This window comes from Alexandromys fortis, unplaced genomic scaffold, assembly GCF_014885135.2.
Source record: "Alexandromys fortis isolate MF-2015 unplaced genomic scaffold, M_Fortis_MF-2015_v1.1 scaffold_3, whole genome shotgun sequence".
Classification (NCBI taxonomy): Eukaryota; Metazoa; Chordata; class Mammalia; order Rodentia; family Cricetidae; genus Alexandromys; species Alexandromys fortis.
Genome location: NW_026067909.1, coordinates 11,832,527 through 11,851,213, shown reverse-complemented (window position 1 = coordinate 11,851,213; position 18,687 = coordinate 11,832,527). Strand labels below are relative to the sequence as shown.

Genomic DNA, 18,687 nt, shown 5'->3' with positions numbered 1-18,687 from the left:
AAACTGCTCTTGCCTGGACTGTTGCATAAACTGGACACAAAGAACCCGCAGAGAGAGGCCATGCTCCCCTCTCCCGGGTAGATGCGCGTGATGAAACTCCGACCCAGGATGGACGTAGGCTAGAATCTTCCCAGTAAGCGCACCTTGGGGTGCTACACACATTATTAGAAATGGGCTAGTCCAGATGCGAGAATTAGCCAGTAAGGGCTAGAGCTAATGGGCCAAGCAGCGTTTAAAAGAATACAGTTTGTGTGTTGTTATTTCGGGGTATAAGCTAGCCAGGCAGCCGGGAGCTGGGGCGGCAGGGAAGCGGCCCGCAGCTCCCTACTACAGACAAAGAGTACCTTTTTTACCAGACTCTAGAGACAAACTCACAAAATAGGTTTTAATGCAATTTTTTTTAAACTAGGCCTTTATTTACAGAAACTTGCTTTACAATGACTGCTCTCAGAACCAACCCTTGTGTTTCATGGTAAATGGTTGGATGGAAAGAAAAATTTAAAGTTTACATATAAGTTTTGAGGGTCTAAGAAAGGGTTAAAATAAAAAAATGTTTCAGATTTCTTTCCCCCTCTATGGTACTGTTATGCTAAGACTTCAAAAGTTCAGAGCTTTGGCATTAATCGATAGAGTTCTGGTGCGCTGTTAATCTAGTTCTGAGAAGCACTGAATGCCATTATCATGGTCACGAGCTCAAGGTTTTACATTTCCTTTGGTGTGTTTCTAAAAATGGGTTTAAAGTGCTTCTCAATGCTGCTTAAAACGCCTTTGTCCCCTCTGTGTATTCGCCCTCTGCAGAGATTACTGCTTGTAACCCCAGCCCCCACACACTATGATCCCTCCTGGCCAGCATACCCTGCCCCCTACCCTAAACTTCTCCAGCCCAGGGCCTGGGCTGCCCTTCCCTATATAATCTAGGCATTTTGGTTACCTGGTCCGTTTGGCCTCACCTCTTGGTTGGGAGCTCCTCTCTAGTTCTCCTCTTCACCCCTCCCCCTCTCCTGATATGACCCAGCTCAGTCTGACTGTGTTCACTCTGGACTCTCAGATGTCCCTCTGCCTCTGGCTCCGCTCATCCTTTTATCTACAATAAACCTCCTTCACCATACTGGGCGTGGTCATGCTTTTAATTACATTTTTCGCCACTTAGTAACCACTGAACCATCTCTCCAGCCCAACCCCCTGTAAAAATTATAACAATCTCACTTTTTAAAATTTTGTTTTTTGGGAGTTTCTTTGTGTGGCCCTGGCTGTCCTGGAACTCACCTTGTAGACCTCAAACTCAAAGATCTGCCTGTCTCTGCCTTCTAAGTGCTGGGATTAAACGTGTAGGCTGCCACCACCCGGTCAGTCTCACTTTTTACATGGTATGTGTACTACTTCTCATAAAGCATGCTCCCAGAATACACATTGTCACCAAATAGCTGACTTGGGTTCTGGATCTTTGCCATCTGCTAAGTTTTATTGTGACCTCTCAAACTGACCTTCCTCTGAGACACCATAACTGCTGCCCCTTCAACGTAGCCCATTTTGTCAGCTGTAAGCAGTTACAGAGAGATCAGCACCCCCAAAACCTTGAAAGCAGTTCGGGTGATCTCTGAAAGGGAGACTAAAGGGCCATGGAACCATCTAACCTGAAATTACCTGGCGCAAGTGAGAAAGAAACACAGAACATGCAACAAACCCGCTTAGGAGTTTATTAGAGGGGATGTGTACAGGCCAGGGAAGTCAGTGTACAGAAAGAGAGAGAGAGAGAAAGAGAGAGAGAGAGAGAGAGAGAGAGAGAGAGAGAGAGAGAGAGAGAGAGAACTAGAGTTGAAGATGGCACCTCCCTCTTTTAAGGACTGCCTAGCGCATGCGCACAGGGGGATGGCGTGGTTACATCACATGCAGGTGACGGAGCTCACGCATGCGCACAAGGGCTCTCAGAGCTGCATCATACATAGATAGGCACTTCTGCCTGAGGGCTTGTCTGCACATGTATGGCCCTGGGACCTGGAAGTGTCATCCATGTTGTGTGGCTGAATCATTACATTCCATCCTTTTTTTTTTTAATATTTATTTATTTATTTATTATGTATACAATATTCTGTCTTTATGTCTGCAGGCCAGAAGAGGGCACCAAACCCCATTACAGATGGTTGTGAGCCACCATGTGATTGCTGGGAATTGAACTCAGTACCTTTGGAAGAGCAGGCAATGCTCTTAACCTCTGAGCCATCTCTCCAGCCCCCCATTCCATCCTTTTGTTTACTATAAAAATGTGGGAGTTTGGGGTCTTTAATGGGTGGGAATGGGGTGAAAATTTGGGGGATCTGGGGTTTTTAATGGTTGAGAATGGGGCATTGTAAGGTCTCTCGTGGCTGCTTCCTGATGCTTTTGTGGGCATCATCAGGTCTTCCGAGACTGCTTTTTGCTGATTTTGTGGGTATCAGAGAGTTGAGATGCTTGATCATGTCCTGGGGTGGCTGATTACTTTTGTGTTTTTTCCGAGCTCTGTGGAACTGCCTGGCTGGCAGCTTGGGTCTTGCAAGATACTGGAAAAGCAGAAAATTATGTCTGGAAAAAAATTTTAGATCCTGGTGATTAAGGGTGGAGCATCCTAAGATGGAAGATAGAAAGTTTTGAGGGGTAGAGAAAGGAGTTTCCCAGGGATTCCCAAGACGAGGAATGATAAGGGAAGAATTAAATACTTATTCTGGGCAAGTCTGGACCGTTTAGATAGGTCCAATTGGCTCCCTGGAGCTTATGAATAAAGGTTTTAAAAGAACTCAATTTTAGACATATTAAAAGTTTATGATTACGATGATATAGTGTTGGAATGGAAGACAGTAGGGAGGAGGGAGGAGAAGAAGGGGAAATTATTGGAAAGGGAAATTATTAGACCCCTCAGTGTTTTACCTGAAGCAAATCTTAAGGTACTTGTTCTCCTTAGCATCATGGTATTACCTTAACATCCAGGAGACACTGCTGTAGTCAGTGATAAACCTATTACATTAAAGTCTGTTTTTGTGAGTTTTTGGAGTCTGGGGTGGTGAATATCCCCATACTCATTATTGTTTTTTACCAACTGGATTTTTGGCAGTCCTTGTACCTCTGGCTCTATGTTTAATGATGGTCCCTGTAATGACAGCTGAGTGGTTAACTGGAAATTTAAGTATGACATTGGAGATATAGAGAAGTTGGTAAAGCAGATAGGAGGAAGAGGAAGAGGGAGAGTATATGGAGTTTTTGGCACAGGAGTATGGTGATGAAACTTTTATTTTTCTGGAACTGGAAAAGAAGTGACTGATCTTGGTGTCCTCCGGAACTTAAGGGAACAAGGCCCCATTTGAGCTCCCGTATACGAGGGGGTATCTTGAGCTGGAAGAGTAAAAGGTTTAACGTGAGACAGGTGGATCTAATGAGGGAGTCACTTGAGCTTTGCAGCTGTGGGAGTTACCAGAATTACTTTAAAAGAGGCCCTGCCATTTAGGGGAAAGAGGTGAGGGGTGTTGGTCTGGGGGAGAGGATAGTACGTGATCTCCTATTTTAATTGGTGGGGGGCATGAATTGGCACATGGTTGGGGTAATGAATAGTTGGTAAAATCCCATAATAGGGAGCAAAGATGGGATAACAGCAGAGTAAGCAGGTGATCAGGAAGGGGAGAGGTTTTGGGTGAGAGGCCAGGGGTTAAAACTGGCCACCCATACATGAGTTCAAAGGGCGAGATGAAAAGAGGGCTTTGGGGGAGAGCCCTAAGCCTAAGAAGGGCCAGAGGCAAAAGTTTTACCCAGTCAAGGTGGAACTCCTGTGACATCTTAACAAGAACATTTTTAAGGAACGGTTAATTCATTCTACCTTCCCTGAAGACTGAGGGTGGTATGGGATATGGAAATGCCAGGGAATGTTAAGAGCCTTAGATAAAGTTTGAAAGATCTGGGAGGTAAACTCTGGGCCATTATCTGACTGAAGAGAGGTTGGGATTCCAAACCGAGGGATAATTTCTTGGAGAAGAACATCGGAAACTGTCTCGGCCCTCTTGTTAGTGGTAGGAAATGCTTCAATCCACCCAGACATGGTATCCAAAAAACCCAGGAGATATTTAACTCGTCTGACTGTAGTAAGGAGGCCGCTTGTTGGTTCCCAGCTGCTTAGCCCCAAAATAATCACACAGAGACTGTATTATTTAAATCACTGCTTGGCCCATTAGCTCTAGCTTCTTATTAGCTAACTCTTACATCTTAATTTAACCCATCTTCATTAATCTGTGCATCACCACAAGGTCGTGGCCTACCAGCAAAGTTTCAGCACTTCTATCTTTGGCAGAGGCTCCATGGCTCCTCTCTACTCCACCCTTCTTTCTCCCAGCATTCAGTCCAGTCCTCTCCACCTAGCTCTGCTCTGCTGTAGGCTCAAAGCAGTTTTTTATTCATTAATGGTAATCACAGCATACAGAGGGAAATCCCACATCAGTCTGACTGTGGGTATATGAATAAAAACAAGCTATCCATCAGTTCCTGGAAGGAAGCCCCTGGCCTGGTGGGTTTGAAAAGGGGAGCTACTATACTTGGTCTTGGGATCTGACTTTTGACAGATTTTACAAGAGGCAGTGATAGCTTTTAAGAACTCTAAGTCCTCAGGGGTGGGTTGGAGGTAAGCCTTGACAAAATGAAACAGAGAGAGCTTTGCTATTAGGATGAAAGAGCTGATACAGGTAGGACAGAATTTGCCAGGTGTCAGGGGTGTCTGCGAGAATGTGGGCTGTACTATATGAATACCCTCAGGTGACTGAGGTAGATTTGGGCTCTAAAATGCTGCTGTTCTAGCTGCTTAGTCAGCCTAGTTATTTCCCTTGGAAATAATGGAACTGTCGGTCTAATGAGACCAACAGTGAATAAGCTCTATAGCTGTGGGGAGATGGGAGACTTTTAACAAGTCCATAATGTAACCTGAGTTATTTATGGATTCTCCTTTTGTCATAAGAAGCCCACACTCCTTCCAGATAGCTGTGTGGGACACAAGGATATGAAAGGCTTATTTGGAGTCTGTGTAAGCATTTAAAGATTGTCACTTTGCTAACTGGAAAGCACGGGTAAGGGCTATTAACTCAGCCTGCTGATTAGTGGTATGGGCGGGAAGTGCCTGTGCCTCTACCACCCCAGTATCTGACACTATGGCACAGCCTGTTCTACAGGTCTCTTCACATAAAAAGAGCTGCCATCTGTGTACCAGGTATAAGTGGCCTGGGACAGTTTGCGCTCCTGTATATGTGAGGGATGGGGCAGTAGATCCTCTAAGGTTTCTATGCAGGAATAAGATGGGAATAATTAATGTTAGGTTGAGGGAGGAGATTTGAGATATTAAGGGGTGGGCAGGATTGGAAAGTGAGTGTGGCATCTTCTACTAGTGCCACCTGAAGGGAAAGAACTCAGGAAGGGGATAAGGTTTGTAAGCCTTTGTAAGTTAAGAGATGGGACAGATCATGGTGGGAGAAGACAGTGGTGGGTGACCCAGAGATTAGTTTCTTTGACTCACGAATAAGAAGCTCAGCAGCCACTAAAGTGCCCAGCCCTGAGTGTTGAGGTCCATCTTCTTTTACAGGTATGCTACAGGTGCAAAGGAAGGTCCCAGATGATATTCTAGGACTCTGTTACATAGAGGGAGAAAGGACACGTTAAATCTGAGAGATAAAGAGCTGGCACTTGGATAAGGGCTTGCTAGAGTCTCTGGAAGGGTTTAGTGATGGGATGGAGAAGGGGCTCGTGCAGAGATGAGAGCTGCCTCGTAGAAGGGGTAGGCAAGGAGAGAAAAAGAGGGGATCCAAGAACACAGGAAGCCAGCCATTCCTAGGAATGATAAAACCTCTTCTTTTGTAGAAGGAACTGCAAGGGACTGAATTAGCTTTTCTTCTGTCTAGGGTAATAGCTTTTTATGTTGGGGGTAATAGTTAATCCCAAGTAAATGACCTGAGAGATAGACAGTTGGACCTTAGAAGGTGAGGTTCTATAGACTTTTTTGGATAGGAAATTTCAAAGATCAGAGGTTTTGCTGATTTCCAAGGATGGACTGCAAAGTAAAATATCATCTACATACTGTACGAGTTTAGACTTAGGGAGAGACGGTGAGAGTAGATCAGAAGCTAAAACCTGACCAAATAGGTGTGGGCTGTCCCGGAATCCCTGGGGAAGGATGGTTCAGGTGAGCTGTGTGGAGAGGTGAGTGTCAGGGTCGGTCCAGGTGAAAGCAAAGATATTTTGAGATTGAGAGCTGAGAAGAATAGAGAAAAAAAGCATCCTTGAGATCTAGAACTGAAGTGGGAGGTTCTTGGAGGCATAGTGGAAAGAAGAATTCCCTTAGTACCAAATATATAGCTCCAGTGTCCAAGAGAACATCCTGGTACCGTGATGTTTACCCATGGCTCCCTGTTACAGATGACGGTTGTGGTCAGGTCAAAGGAGCCCAAGCAGCCTCGCTCATCCATGACTAAACCTAGAAGGTCAACTTGGGAATTATCTGGTTTGATGTCTCCATGCCATGATGTGCACGAGGACAATTGGGTGCATCTTGGACAAGGTCTCCTGGGACCAGATGAGGATTAGGGCATGCTCAGGCCCAGTGACCAGTTCTACCACATTTGAAACACGGGCCTTGTGGTTCTCAAGCCCCAGGGGACAAGGCAGCAGCACAGACAGCATGGATTGGGCTGTCTGTTGCCTTGGCTGATCGGAGGGCCATGGCTAGCACGTGACAGTGATGATTGCGGGCTTTGTCATTCCTCACATGGTACACCTTAAAAGCCAACTCTAAGACTTCTGCCTTCAGGGTCAAGGGGCCTTTCTCCAAACATCTAAGTTTAGCCGTAATGTCAGGGTAGCACTGAGAAAAAAAAATGAGTCATGAGTAACTGTCTGCCTTCCGTGGTTTTTAGATCTAAGTTAGTATATTGTAACAGGGCTTTAGTGAGGCGTTCCAAAAATGCAGAAGGATTTACCTTCATATTTTGAATGACCTCTAGGAGCTTATTATAGTTTACTGGCTTGAGAGCAGCCTTACGGAGACCTGCCAGAAGGCAAGTCAAAAACTAAAATTCCACTTGGGGTGTTATAATCCCAGTGTGGTTCCCGCTCGGAGACTGCGTCTGACCCTGGGGGGGGGGCGGTGTTGTGTTGCATGTGTTTGGTGAACCTTGACTGCATGTAGTCTGGCCTGCTCCCAAACTCACCTGTACTCGTCAGGAAGTAGGTTATTAGATAGGATCATATAGATATCATGAAAGGTGAGATTATAAGACTGGGACTTAGTGATTAGGTAGTAAAACACTTGGATATAAGGAAATTCCTTCCATTTGCCTGTGCGCTGACAGTAGTTAGAAAGCTCTCATGGAATATCGGGATCAGAGGTGCCTTTAGGCGACCACTTTAAATTGCTATCTAAATTGTAACGAGGCCATTTTTGAACAAAGATGGACAAGTGTGGGAATCTGTAAATAGGGCATTAAGGCCTGGGGTTTTAGGACCTCTAAAAGGCATCCCAGGGGGAGGCTGGATTGATGGTCTTGGAAGGCTTGCTACCTGTTGAAATAGGGACGGCGGCAGGGCTGCGTCCCCGGCACCCGGCCGCCCGCATGGCTAGCTTATGCCCAGAAATAATTACACGGAAACTGTATTCTTTCAAACACTGCCTGGCCCGGATAGTTCCAGTTCCTTATGGCTAGCTCTTACATATTGTTCTAACCCATTTCTAATATTCTGTGTAGCCCACGAGCTGGCTTACCAGGGAGGATCTTAACCTGCGTCTGTCTGGAGCGGGAGAACCATGGCGACTCTTACTCAGCTTCTTTTTCCCAGCATTCTCTTCTGTATACTCCGCCTACCTAATTTTCTATCCAATAAAATGGGCCAAGGCAGTTTCTTTATTAATAAGAAATCACTCCCACATCAGCTACCCATAGCTGAAACCATGAAAACCCGCGTAAATGGCGACACCACAAGGCTTATAGGGGGACATCTTCCCCTCTATAGGTAGGGTGTGATGGTGACAAACACTGTAGGGCTTGTAGGGGAGCATCCTCTACCTACAGGTGAGGTGTTAAAGCCTGATTGGCTCCAGTAGGGCCAACTCAGAAGCCAGAGAGGCCACAGTGGGGACCACTGACGAGTGGTCCAAAAGAAAAGAAAAAAAGGAGAAAGAAAAATCTGAGGGACCCTGGACCCCCTGTCATGGGAGGACTGAGCCTGGGTCATCCAAACACAATTTTAGCTAAGGGAAGCAATCCAGAGGTGAATGTCAGTGAAGGGCTCGACCATAGCCATGAAGGCAGTGGTTGGGGCTGTCCCCCTCCCTCCCCCCCACCCACCCTGTTTCTAGGAACACCAGAAGATTTCCCAGAGGTCAATGGTTAATTCCTCAGGTTTGGAGAACCAGTTAAGCTGACCAGAATGGGGAAACTCACCGACTGAAGCCGGTGGTGTGCATAGAAATACCACTCAGGCATATGGAACATGTGATTGTTGTGGAAAAAAATACCCAGTTCCAGATCCCAACCCCAGGAGAAGGGCTAGGGATGGGAGAGCCTCCAGAGTCTCACGGCACACATGAAATTACGTGGCGTGAGTGAGAAGGAAACACGGAACACACAACAAACCCACTTAGGAGTTTTATTAGAGGGGGGCGTGTACAGGCCTGGGGAAGTCAGTGTGCAGAGAGAGAGAAAGAGAGAGAGAGAGAGAGAGAGAGAGAGAGAGAGAGAGAGAGAGAGCGCGCTGAAGATGGCACCTCCAGCTTTTAAGGGCTGCCTAGGGGATGGTGTGGTTACGTCATACGCAGATGATGGAGCTCACGCATGCATGCAAGGGCTCATGCAGCTGTGTCATACATAGATGATGCAACCATGCTGCATGTGGGTCACACGAGGTCCTCTAAGATTCCCGGGGCCATTAGGCACTTCTGCCTGAGGGCTTGTCTGCACACGCGTGGCCCTGGAACCCGGAAGTGTCAGCCGTGTTGTGTGGCTAAATCATTATACAACCTATCCCTTTTGTTACCCTAGGCATTGTTTTCAGGACTCAGAACTAAGCCAGCTGGACTGAAGCCTTTTCTACATCAATTAACCTCTGTCTCTCACCAGCTCTCAAAAACTAGAAAATTTTCAGACCATCTTAATATAGTGATATTTTATTTGTGTTTTAATAAATAAAGCTTGCCTGAAGATCAGAGTGCAAATCTAGCCACATTAGTCAGACATACAGGTCAGGCAGTGGCGGCACACACTTTTAATCCCAGCAACCACAGTAGTTATCTATAGAGGCCTGGCGGTGGTAGTTCATGCCTTTAATCTCAGCACTAGAGAGGAATATAAGGCGGGGTGAGACAGGAACTGGTGCTTTTTTCAGTTTGAAGATTTCGCAGAGGTAAGAATTCTCTAGTAGTTGGCTGCTTTGCTTCTCTGATCTTTCAGCTTGAACCCCAATATCTGTCTCTGGGTTTTTATTAGTCATGCTACATCTTAACATCCTTCAGAGCTAACTGGAATCTTCAGCTACAGCAGTGCTCCATGACTAGACCTGACCACTGCTAAGGATGAGATCTGTGCCCTCCTCCATAAATGATACCGCTCTGTTGAGGATGGAGTCTGTGTCCTATGTAAATGGTGCCACTCTGTACCAACAAACCCTAGCTGATTTGAGACGGTGCCCAAAGACACGGGAAAAACAGGCAGAGAAGCAGACAGACCTGATCTCAAGAGCTGAGTCTGCTTTATTGGAACAGCAAGGGGCCCCAGCCTTTCTGACGGTTGAAGGTTGAGAGCATTTAGAGGAACAGGAGGACATGTACATACACACGCACACATGTGTAAGTGGCTACCAGGAAGTTACAGCTGTTTTTCTGAGGTCTGACTGGGAGCTGTCAAATATTGATACCCTGCATATTATTTCTACAGTGGAGCAGAATGGTCGGATTAGGGCTAAGCCATTACTTACAGTTAGGGGCTATTGCCCAGTACAGCCTGACTCAATTCCTCATGACCTAAGGCTATTGCTCAACAGAGACCTGACAAAAAAAATTCAACCACAAACCTCCTATATATGGGCTTTCGGGTCCCTCCCTCGCTGGCTCCTCTCCTTTATCACTTCTTTGTTCCGTATCATCCCTGTACTTATGTTTTCACCCGAACAAAATGTTCCGTGTAAGTTCTCTTAATGGGCCTCACCCTACACCAGCTCCATCTGATGCTGATCTATCTGCAAAAAGACCTTTTAGGTGCTACGGAGAAACTCTGGCTGCAGAGACCCATCACCGCTTTGACTCCGGGCCAGATACAGTCCTTTCCATGAGTCCTCTCTTGTCTCCTGTTGCTCTGTGGCTCCCTGTTGCTTCTGCCCGCTCACTCTGGTGCAGCACTCCTGGCAGTGGGACGAGTCCCAGTCCCCCTGTACCCACTCCCTCTCACCAGCTTACCCACCTCCCCCTCCCCACCTCCCAGCAGCTTCCCCGCCCCCTCCCTCTACCTTCCTGGGCAATCTATCAGCTTCAGTCTATAACCAAATCATCTGTTTTCAGCTCTCTGCTGGTCATTTCTCAGACGTTTCCCCCAGAAGGCATGACGGCAACCGTATGGCCCATCACAGTGGACCAAGTTAAAACTCTTCTCCTGCTAAGCGCGCAGAGAACCCCCTCTTTCTCAGACTGAGCTAGATGGTGCCTACAGATTCCCCACAAAACTCCAGCCCTGTTCCTGGAACCCCTCTCCTCTCCGGTCCATTCCTTACTTCTTAAGAGTTGAAATATGTCGGAATAAACTTTGAACAAACTCGCCAAACCATGACCAAGGAAGACCCTATGCTGAAACTCCAACTCCTTCCCCCTCACTGTCATCGCCAAACTCATTTGCCCACTATGGCACGCAACCTGATAGCCAGGACAAGGCAGCTTCTAGAGATATAAAAACCTGGTCTGGACAAACAGCTCCGGGAGGGGGAAACTGCAGGCTTGCACGTAGCTCCGCTCATTGCATTCCCCAAACCTCCTATATGAACCCCACGTTCCCCGTCCCATTGTGTCTGCCCCTCGATGTTTGAGGTAAACATTCCTGTCTGAGGGGGGTCAAACTGGTCTCTTTTCTGCCTCCTGACCCTTTAAACTGCCTCAGGGCTCTAACATCAGTATTGTTAGCATTAGGTCTGGGGTGCCAAGGAAATGACCACACGACCCAAAATCATTTCGGCTGAAGCGAGCAAACACACCCAGTTGGGTCCTCCCTATGTTTTTGTTACTAATAAAGGGTCCAGTGCCTGATTGACAGGCCAGAGCAACCAGGTGGAGAAGCAGAAAGACGTTTCGAGCAGAGTGCAGCCCTGAGTTCAAGCAGTGCTGACGCTGGAAGAATTGGAGTTTCTGACGACTGGTTTCTGTGTAATGTTTTTTAGAGGAGATGTAGTCTCGTGTAACAAATAACAGCACATTTTGTTTACATTTCCCACAGTGTTACCCAACATCAATGACAAGGCCAGCCACAGGCCACCAGTCACGGAGTAACAAAGCCACATGAATTATATGGAACCAAATAAACAAAAGACGATAACAACCAAAACCCCACCAGGACTGATGGAGACGATGGAAAAGTTGGAGAGATTCGGGGCAGCGTCAGGTATTTTCTGCACATTTATCTGGCGTATGTGCTGCTAGGTGACTCTACAGCAGCCATGCTGGAAGGTCTGCACCCAGCATGGATAATAGCTGGGCCGATGGAAACCCTCCCCACAGCCTTCCCCAGTGTACACTCTACTCTGGACCCTGAAGACATGCAGCTTGGGCAGAACTGCATACAAATGGCTGGGGGAAGGGCAGTGTTGGATACTCAGGTAAGGTCCTCAGGACCCTTCCTGGCCTCTCCTTCTGTGAACGAGCCCCTAAAGTCATCAGGTCCACCTGGGATGATCTTTGTCAGGCAGATACAGCTGAACTCATGAAGATGGCCGCAGCTGGCTCAAAGGATGGGAGGATAGGAGCTGATAATATGGTTCAGTGGGTATAGGTGCTTGCCACCAAGTCTGACAGCCTGGGTTCAATCCCCAGAAACCGTATGGTGGAAGGCAAGAGCTGATCTTAATACACACACATTTGAGACAGTGTTTTACTATGTTGCCCTGGTCGTCCTGGAACTCTCTATGTAGACTCACAGAGACTGCCTCTGCCGCGCCCCCCCCCCCAAGTGCTGGGATTAAAGGAGTGGCCACCACACTGGTTTAAACACATGTTATTTGTGTGTCTATGCACACAAATGCACCACCACATGTGTCCAGAGCAGAGGATAACTTTCAGAAATGAATTCTCTCCTTCCATGTGGATCCCCGGAATTAAATTTAGGTTGTCGGGCTTGGTGGCAAGCACCTTTACCCACTGAGACTTCTCACTAGCCCAATAACTTATTTTTTTAAAGATAAGATCTTGCATTAAACGCACCGACTGGCATGGCCAAATGGATAGTAAGTCCCGGGGTCCTCTGGTCTCCACCCCCAGTTGTGGGGTTATAAGCATGCACCATCATGCCCAGCTTTTGTCCCAGGGGCTGGGATCCAAACCCAGGTCTTCATGCTTGCATAGCAAGCGCTTTCCTGACTGATCCATTCCTACAGTGGCATCTCTTTCTTTGGTCCTGAGCACCTAGGGCCAGGGATTACTCCAGAGTGGGTGGTGTGGAGGCTCTCTGGTTTCTTCTCCCAGATGAGGAGGAGGAGCCGCCCACACTAACAGCTCTGTTTGAGCTCATTCCTTTGGTTCCTCTGAAAAGGTGACACGCCCTCCAACTTCTAGGGAACTGGCAGGAGCCAGCCCCAGAGGACAGGAGGGGATTTAGGGGCCAGGCAGAGCTCAAGACAACTGAGTGTGGGCTGAGCGAGCTGGGGACAGCCACTGTCAGCAGGCGGTCAGCAGGTGAGAAGGGTAGTCTGTCCCTCTGCTTCCTCCCCCAAGCAAGGAACACCCCTTCTCTTACCCTCTATGGTACACCTCCCTGCCTGGCTTTCAGAGGGGCACTGGTGGCTCTGAGAATGTACTCCATAAGGGAAGGCAGTTAAGGGAACCTTGGAGGCTGAGGCTGCAATCTCGGAATACACAGCTCTGGGTTCCCCGGAGAACAGGGATGAGGAAGATGCTCCAGTCCACCTTCTTATCCCCTTTCAGAACTAGCCTTGCCTCCATCAGCCAGAATCCACACAGGATTTGGAGCCTGGATTAAGCACCCCTGGGATACCATGGGGCCCTAGGGGCCACCGAGGGAAAGGTTCCTGTCTCTGTCAACACTGTGATGTGTGAGAGGCCCTGCACTCTGACCCTTACAGCTGGGCTTGTAGGTTGAGCCACCATCCCCTGGAAGTGCCAGGAAGGATCCTTGGTGACAAGCAGGGAGGTGACACGTATCAGGGCACTGCAGAAGTTTTGGGATCAAGAGAGGAAGCAGAGTCTGGGGGGGGGCTCTCTGGGAATGGAGAGATAGCTAAGGTGTCCTCCTGGGCAGGGGACACAGCCCAAGCCAGGAGTGAGGCTACAACACCAACTACACAGTTATCTCTGTCACTGTCTCCTGTACCCCTCTCTGTCTCTGTCCCTGTCTCCTTGTCTGTGTCTCCCCATCTCTGACTCTATCTCTTTATCTCTCTGTCTCTTTCTCCATCTATCCTTTCCTATAGCCGCTCTTCCCTGGCAGCCCCTGTGCCCAGAACTTGGGCCTGGGTCCTCATAACTGGAACATCCCCAGAGAGAGGTACTGCTCTGGGATCCCCTCCACTGAGAGCACCAGGGACTTCCTTCTGCTAATCAGTCCCCAAGAAGACTCAGGGCCCTGAAACCCATCACCAAAGCCCAGACTCTGGGAGGATGCTTCAGAGGAGTCACAGTCCTTCTGGACCATGGGGGTTCAGTGTCCTGCTCCAGATGGAGCGTGTAGGGAAGTCTCCTAATGCCTCACCCAGCACAGAATAGAGTACCCTGGAGTCACAGCAGGCATCATCAGAGACCCCTGGGTGGGTGCCATCAGGGCTTTGGAGCCCTCACACTAGAACATGATGGGAAAGGGGGTCCTGCCACCTGTGGCCCCTTTGCCTGAATGTGGTACGCCTCTGCAAGGGATAACTCACACAGGAAGGGTTGTCCAGCCAGGATGAGGGCGAAGAACGATACCTCAGAGCACAGCAGATGCTGGGGAGGGGGCAAGAGCATGCGCAGCTAGGCAGGGGGCCATGGCAACTCGAACTCCGGAAGCTAGGGACTCATGCTGTCTTGCCTTCCACACTCAGAGCACTGCAGCTGGGCAGCGAGCACCGCCACCCTTTGCAGGGGCCTCCCAGATCACCCGCGGAAGCTAGCAGGGATGTTCTCCATATTCAACATCTGGGGCACGTTCATCAATGTGCTCTTCTACCTCAGCCTCATCGTCAGCCTGGCGGGGCTGGCGGGCAATGCCCTGCTGCTCTGGCACCTCGGCCTGCACATCAAGAAGGGCCCCTTCAACGTCTACCTGCTGCACCTGGCTGCCGCTGACTTCCTCTTCCTAGCCTGCCAGGTGGGCTTCTCTATCGCCGAGATCGCCTTGGGCTATGAGGACACACTCTACTTCCCGGTCGTCTTCCTATGGTTTGCGGTGGGGCTCTGGCTGCTGGCTGCCTTCGCTGTGGACTGCTGCCTCAACTACATGTTCCCCTCTTACTGCAGCCCCAGCTGCCGCCCCAGGTACACTTCAGCCGTGCTCTGCCTCCTGATCTGGGCATTGACCATGCCGGCCGTGCTCTTGCCGGCCAATGCCTGTGGACTGCTGTACAAGGGGCTGAGCGTGTTCGTCTGCCTCAGATACCACTGGGTCAGCGTCGTGTGGCTAGGGGTGCTGGTGAGCATGGCCTGTGGGGCCAGCATGATTCTCTTGATCTGCGGGAACTGCTGCTCTTTGCAGCCACCCCCCAAGTTCTGCAAGGTGGCCCAGTGCCTCGGGATCCTGTTGTTCTTCTGTCGCCTGCCCGTGGTTGTCTACTGGAGCCTGCGGCCGGTCATAGCATTCCTGCTCCCCTTCTTTTTGCCGTTGGCCACCCTCCTAGCCTGCGTTGACAGCAGCATAAAGCCTCTCTTGTACTACATGAAGGGCAGGCAGCTCAGGAAGAGGGAGCCGCTGCGGGTTGTCCTAAACAGGGCTCTAGGGGAGGAGTCCCAGTCAAACCTTGGGGGTCTATCCCTGCCTATGAGCCAAGCGTAGAGTGGCTATCCTATGCCCACTTGCCCTGCCCTCAGAGCTGCCAGGGTACCCCAGTCTTGCTCAAAACCCTTGCCATGTCCCAGCTCTGGTTCTACAGACTTCAGGGCTCCCTCTCATAAGCAGGGGAGAAGGGAAAGAGTCCTGGTTGCATGTTGGACATTTAAAGGACATGGCAAGGAGGACAGGAAGAGATAGAGGGGCAAGTGCAGGAAGGAGGACCCCAGAGCTACAGTGAGGGCATGGGCCCTGCATCCTTCTGCCCCATGGTACCCAACCCAAGAAAACTGCCCCTCAGCCCCAGTGGGCCAGATGACAGGAGCTTTGCCTCCTCCTGCCATAGATGGGCCAGGTGACTGGAGGCTCAGCACCAGCTCCTAGGGAGCATTCGCTGCTCCTGGGGACACTGGCCCTTCAGCTCTGGGCACAGAGGTCTTATGTTGGAGGCATCCACTACAGGGCCTCTTCTAAACTGCTGTTTCTCCCTCCCTCATCCCAACGATTGCTACAGAGCCTTCATAGTCCCCAATTCTCCAGCCTGGTGTTACCAATGAAGACCACGAAGTGGCGCTGTTTTACCACTAAACAGACCCAATCTGTCCTGGCCCCAGGGCCACCCCAAGATGCTGCATCCTGGCTATTTCTGCCTTTCTGGTACCCCAGAGCACCCCTGGCTCCTTCTACTGGCTATTTCTGCTCTCAGTGCCAGCAGGGATCCCCTGGCTCCTCCCCAGATCCCATCCTCATCCCACTGTTCCTCCAAGATTGTGCTCAGTCAAGCTGTTTCTGTAAACTCCACCTTGCCTGGCCAGCCAGCTTCACCTGCAGTTGGAGAAAAGAGGAAGAGAGCCGAGCTTCCAAAGTGCGCATTGTTTTTCTATGTTTTATGATGGTTCTTTAAACATTTAAAAAAAAAAAACTACTTTGATTGTCATTCATTCTTAAAGCATTCAAGCCCTGGGCTTGGAGAGATAGCTCAGCAGTTAAGAGCTCTGGCTGCTCCTCCAAAGGATCTGGGTTCAGTTCCCAAGACCCACATGGTAGCTCACAACCATCTGTTCCAGGGGGAATCAGGTGAGTGACCTCTTACGGCCTCTCTAGGCACTGCATGCACACAGTGCACAGACGTAACACCCGGACACGTACAATAAAAATGGAAAGGACTTTCAGACTTCCCCAAGAACACCAGGAAAATAGGCTGCCAACACGCTTTCTAGTCAGATGAAAACACAGGATATGAAAAACAACTTTCCACCCGTGTCCCTTTCTGATAGACACCCTCAGAGAACTCCTCCCTTTTGTGTGTGGATAGGGAGGGGCAGGTGTAGAGATGCCCATGTGGGGTGAGTGTAGATACACACACATGTGCACGGAGGCCACAGGCCAACCTTGGGCTGTTGTCCTCAGGAGCCATTTGCGTTTTTGAGACAAGAGTCTCTGGCTGGGCCCTGGGGCTTGCTGATTCAGCCGGGTTCCTGGGCCAGCAAGTTCCTAGGACCCACCTGCCTCTGACTCCTCAGCAGTGGGATTCCAAGCATGCATCACTGCACCTGAGCTTTACGTGGGGACCGGATTCAGGTCCTTAGGCTAACATGGCATGCACTTTACCAGCTGTTTATTTTTATATTTTAATTAAAAGTAAAGATGTTCTTTCCGCCTGTGTGGGACTCAGTACACTGACCTGATAGCTGCTAAATAAAGTTGTGCTTCCCTGTTTGAAAGATAGTATGGTACTCATCCTGGGGACTCCGGAGTGGTGCAGGAGGGTCTTCCCTGTTTGAAAGATAGTATGGTACTCATCCTGGGGACTCTGGAGTGGTGTAGGAGGGTCTTCTTTCTATGTGTTGCTTTCATTGGCTGAATAAAGAAAACTGCCTTGGCCTTTTGATAGGGCAGCCCTTAGGTAGGCGGGGTAGACAGAACAGAATGCTGGAAGAAAGAAGGCAGGCAGATATAGCCGCCATGGAGCCAGCCACCAGGTCAGACATGACCTGGTAAGCCATGACCTTGTGGTGACATACAGATTATTAGAAATGGGTTGGATCAAGATGTGAGAGTTAGCCAATAAGAGGCTAGAGCTAATGGCCAGGCAGTAATTTAATTAATACAGATTTCCGCGTGGTTATTTCGGAGGTTAAGCTAGCCGGGCAGCAGGACACAGCCCGCTGCTCCTCCTACCACACTGGAGAATATTCTTAAAATGGAAAGAAAACCCTGCTTGTAGTAGCCCCAACCAAGAGGAACCACCTCTGTAGGGTTTTAATCCTCCCTAGGATGTAACTGTAGCGATTCCGTGTCCTTAGCCCTCCTTGAGAGGAAGGCCTCCGGAGATCTGTGAGACCCTTAGATGAAAGGCCAGCATGGGCTTAGGAAGGGTGGGACCCAGCAGAGGAGGCTGCTTTGGGGAGGCGGAGTAGGAAAGAGTGGCCTATTCTTCATGATCTTCACACCAGACCCCAAGGAACAGAGTGGTCCCTTCCCAGAAGGTTTGCCACTGGGGTAAGGGTGGAATAAACCTGAAGTCACCTGCATCCTCCTTGCCCAAGGACACAGATGTGGGGCCCTGTAAAGCAGCCATCTGCGCATCAGAGGCGACAGGCGAATATCACAGCAGCTGACAGTTCTGGGGCATATGACAAATGGCTTGGTCTAGACAGATGGCAGGGTGGGGTGGGGGAACACAGGACCTCTGCTCCCCAGGCCATTGCTGGCTATGAGGATGCAGTGAAGCCCAGAGGCAGCAGCCATGTCTACCCTAAAACTAGTGGGGCTCACAGAGTGTCAAGGCTGCCCTTGGGCTGGCTTAAGTTGGGGCAGATGCAGAACAGATCTGACTCCATCACAGGGTGGCGAGGTTCCTGCCTTCTGGCACCTCTATAGCTAGATAACCCCTAGGGGTCACCGAGCAGCTCAAAGTCAGGTCTGCAGACATTTTCCAGGACAGCTTGAGCCAAGCGTTAGCTGCAGATAGCCTGCCCCAATCTTCAAGGGCAAAGATTTCAGCTCTCATAGCAGACAGAGATGCCCCGTGCACCCTGCCCACCTGACCTCACACCTCTACCTTGCTGCTGTGTCCGTCCCTGCTTAGGGCATTGTCTGTTGACTCTGTGGTGTTGTAGCTCCCTCAGAAGAATCTGTTCTTGGTTCTCCTTATCTATCTGGGTACCACACATGCACACTGCCACAGAAAGTCTAATGTGGGGCTCCTTCCCCTACAGCTAGTGTGTCGTCTGCCTGCCTGGTGCTGCAGCTCTCTCCAGAAGGTGTGCTCGGGAGGGCTCAGAGCCAGCAAGCAGCAGTCACTCTGTCCCTGGAGGGGAGGAGGAGCCAGGGCCCTTGGGTGTGGTGCTGGGGGTCCATCCCAAGGACTTTCTTTCTCTATTACTCTCCATCTTATGCTTAATCCTGGAGCTCGCTGATTTGGCTGGACTAGCTTGCCAGAGAACTTCAGGGATCCTTCTGTGTC

The 18,687-nt window shown here is 49.6% G+C and overlaps 1 protein-coding gene across 1 annotated transcript; it reads left to right on the top strand.

The window, feature by feature from the left end:
* Positions 1-12,785: 12,785 nt before the first annotated feature.
* On the top strand, positions 12,786-16,136 carry Mrgprg (MAS related GPR family member G). The gene is made up of 2 exons (XM_050137492.1): positions 12,786-12,916; positions 14,278-16,136. The coding sequence occupies exon 2, from the start codon at positions 14,352-14,354 to the stop codon at positions 15,222-15,224; it is 873 nt and encodes a 290-aa protein (XP_049993449.1). The 5' UTR covers positions 12,786-12,916; positions 14,278-14,351; the 3' UTR covers positions 15,225-16,136.
* The last annotated feature ends 2,551 nt before the right edge of the window (positions 16,137-18,687 follow it).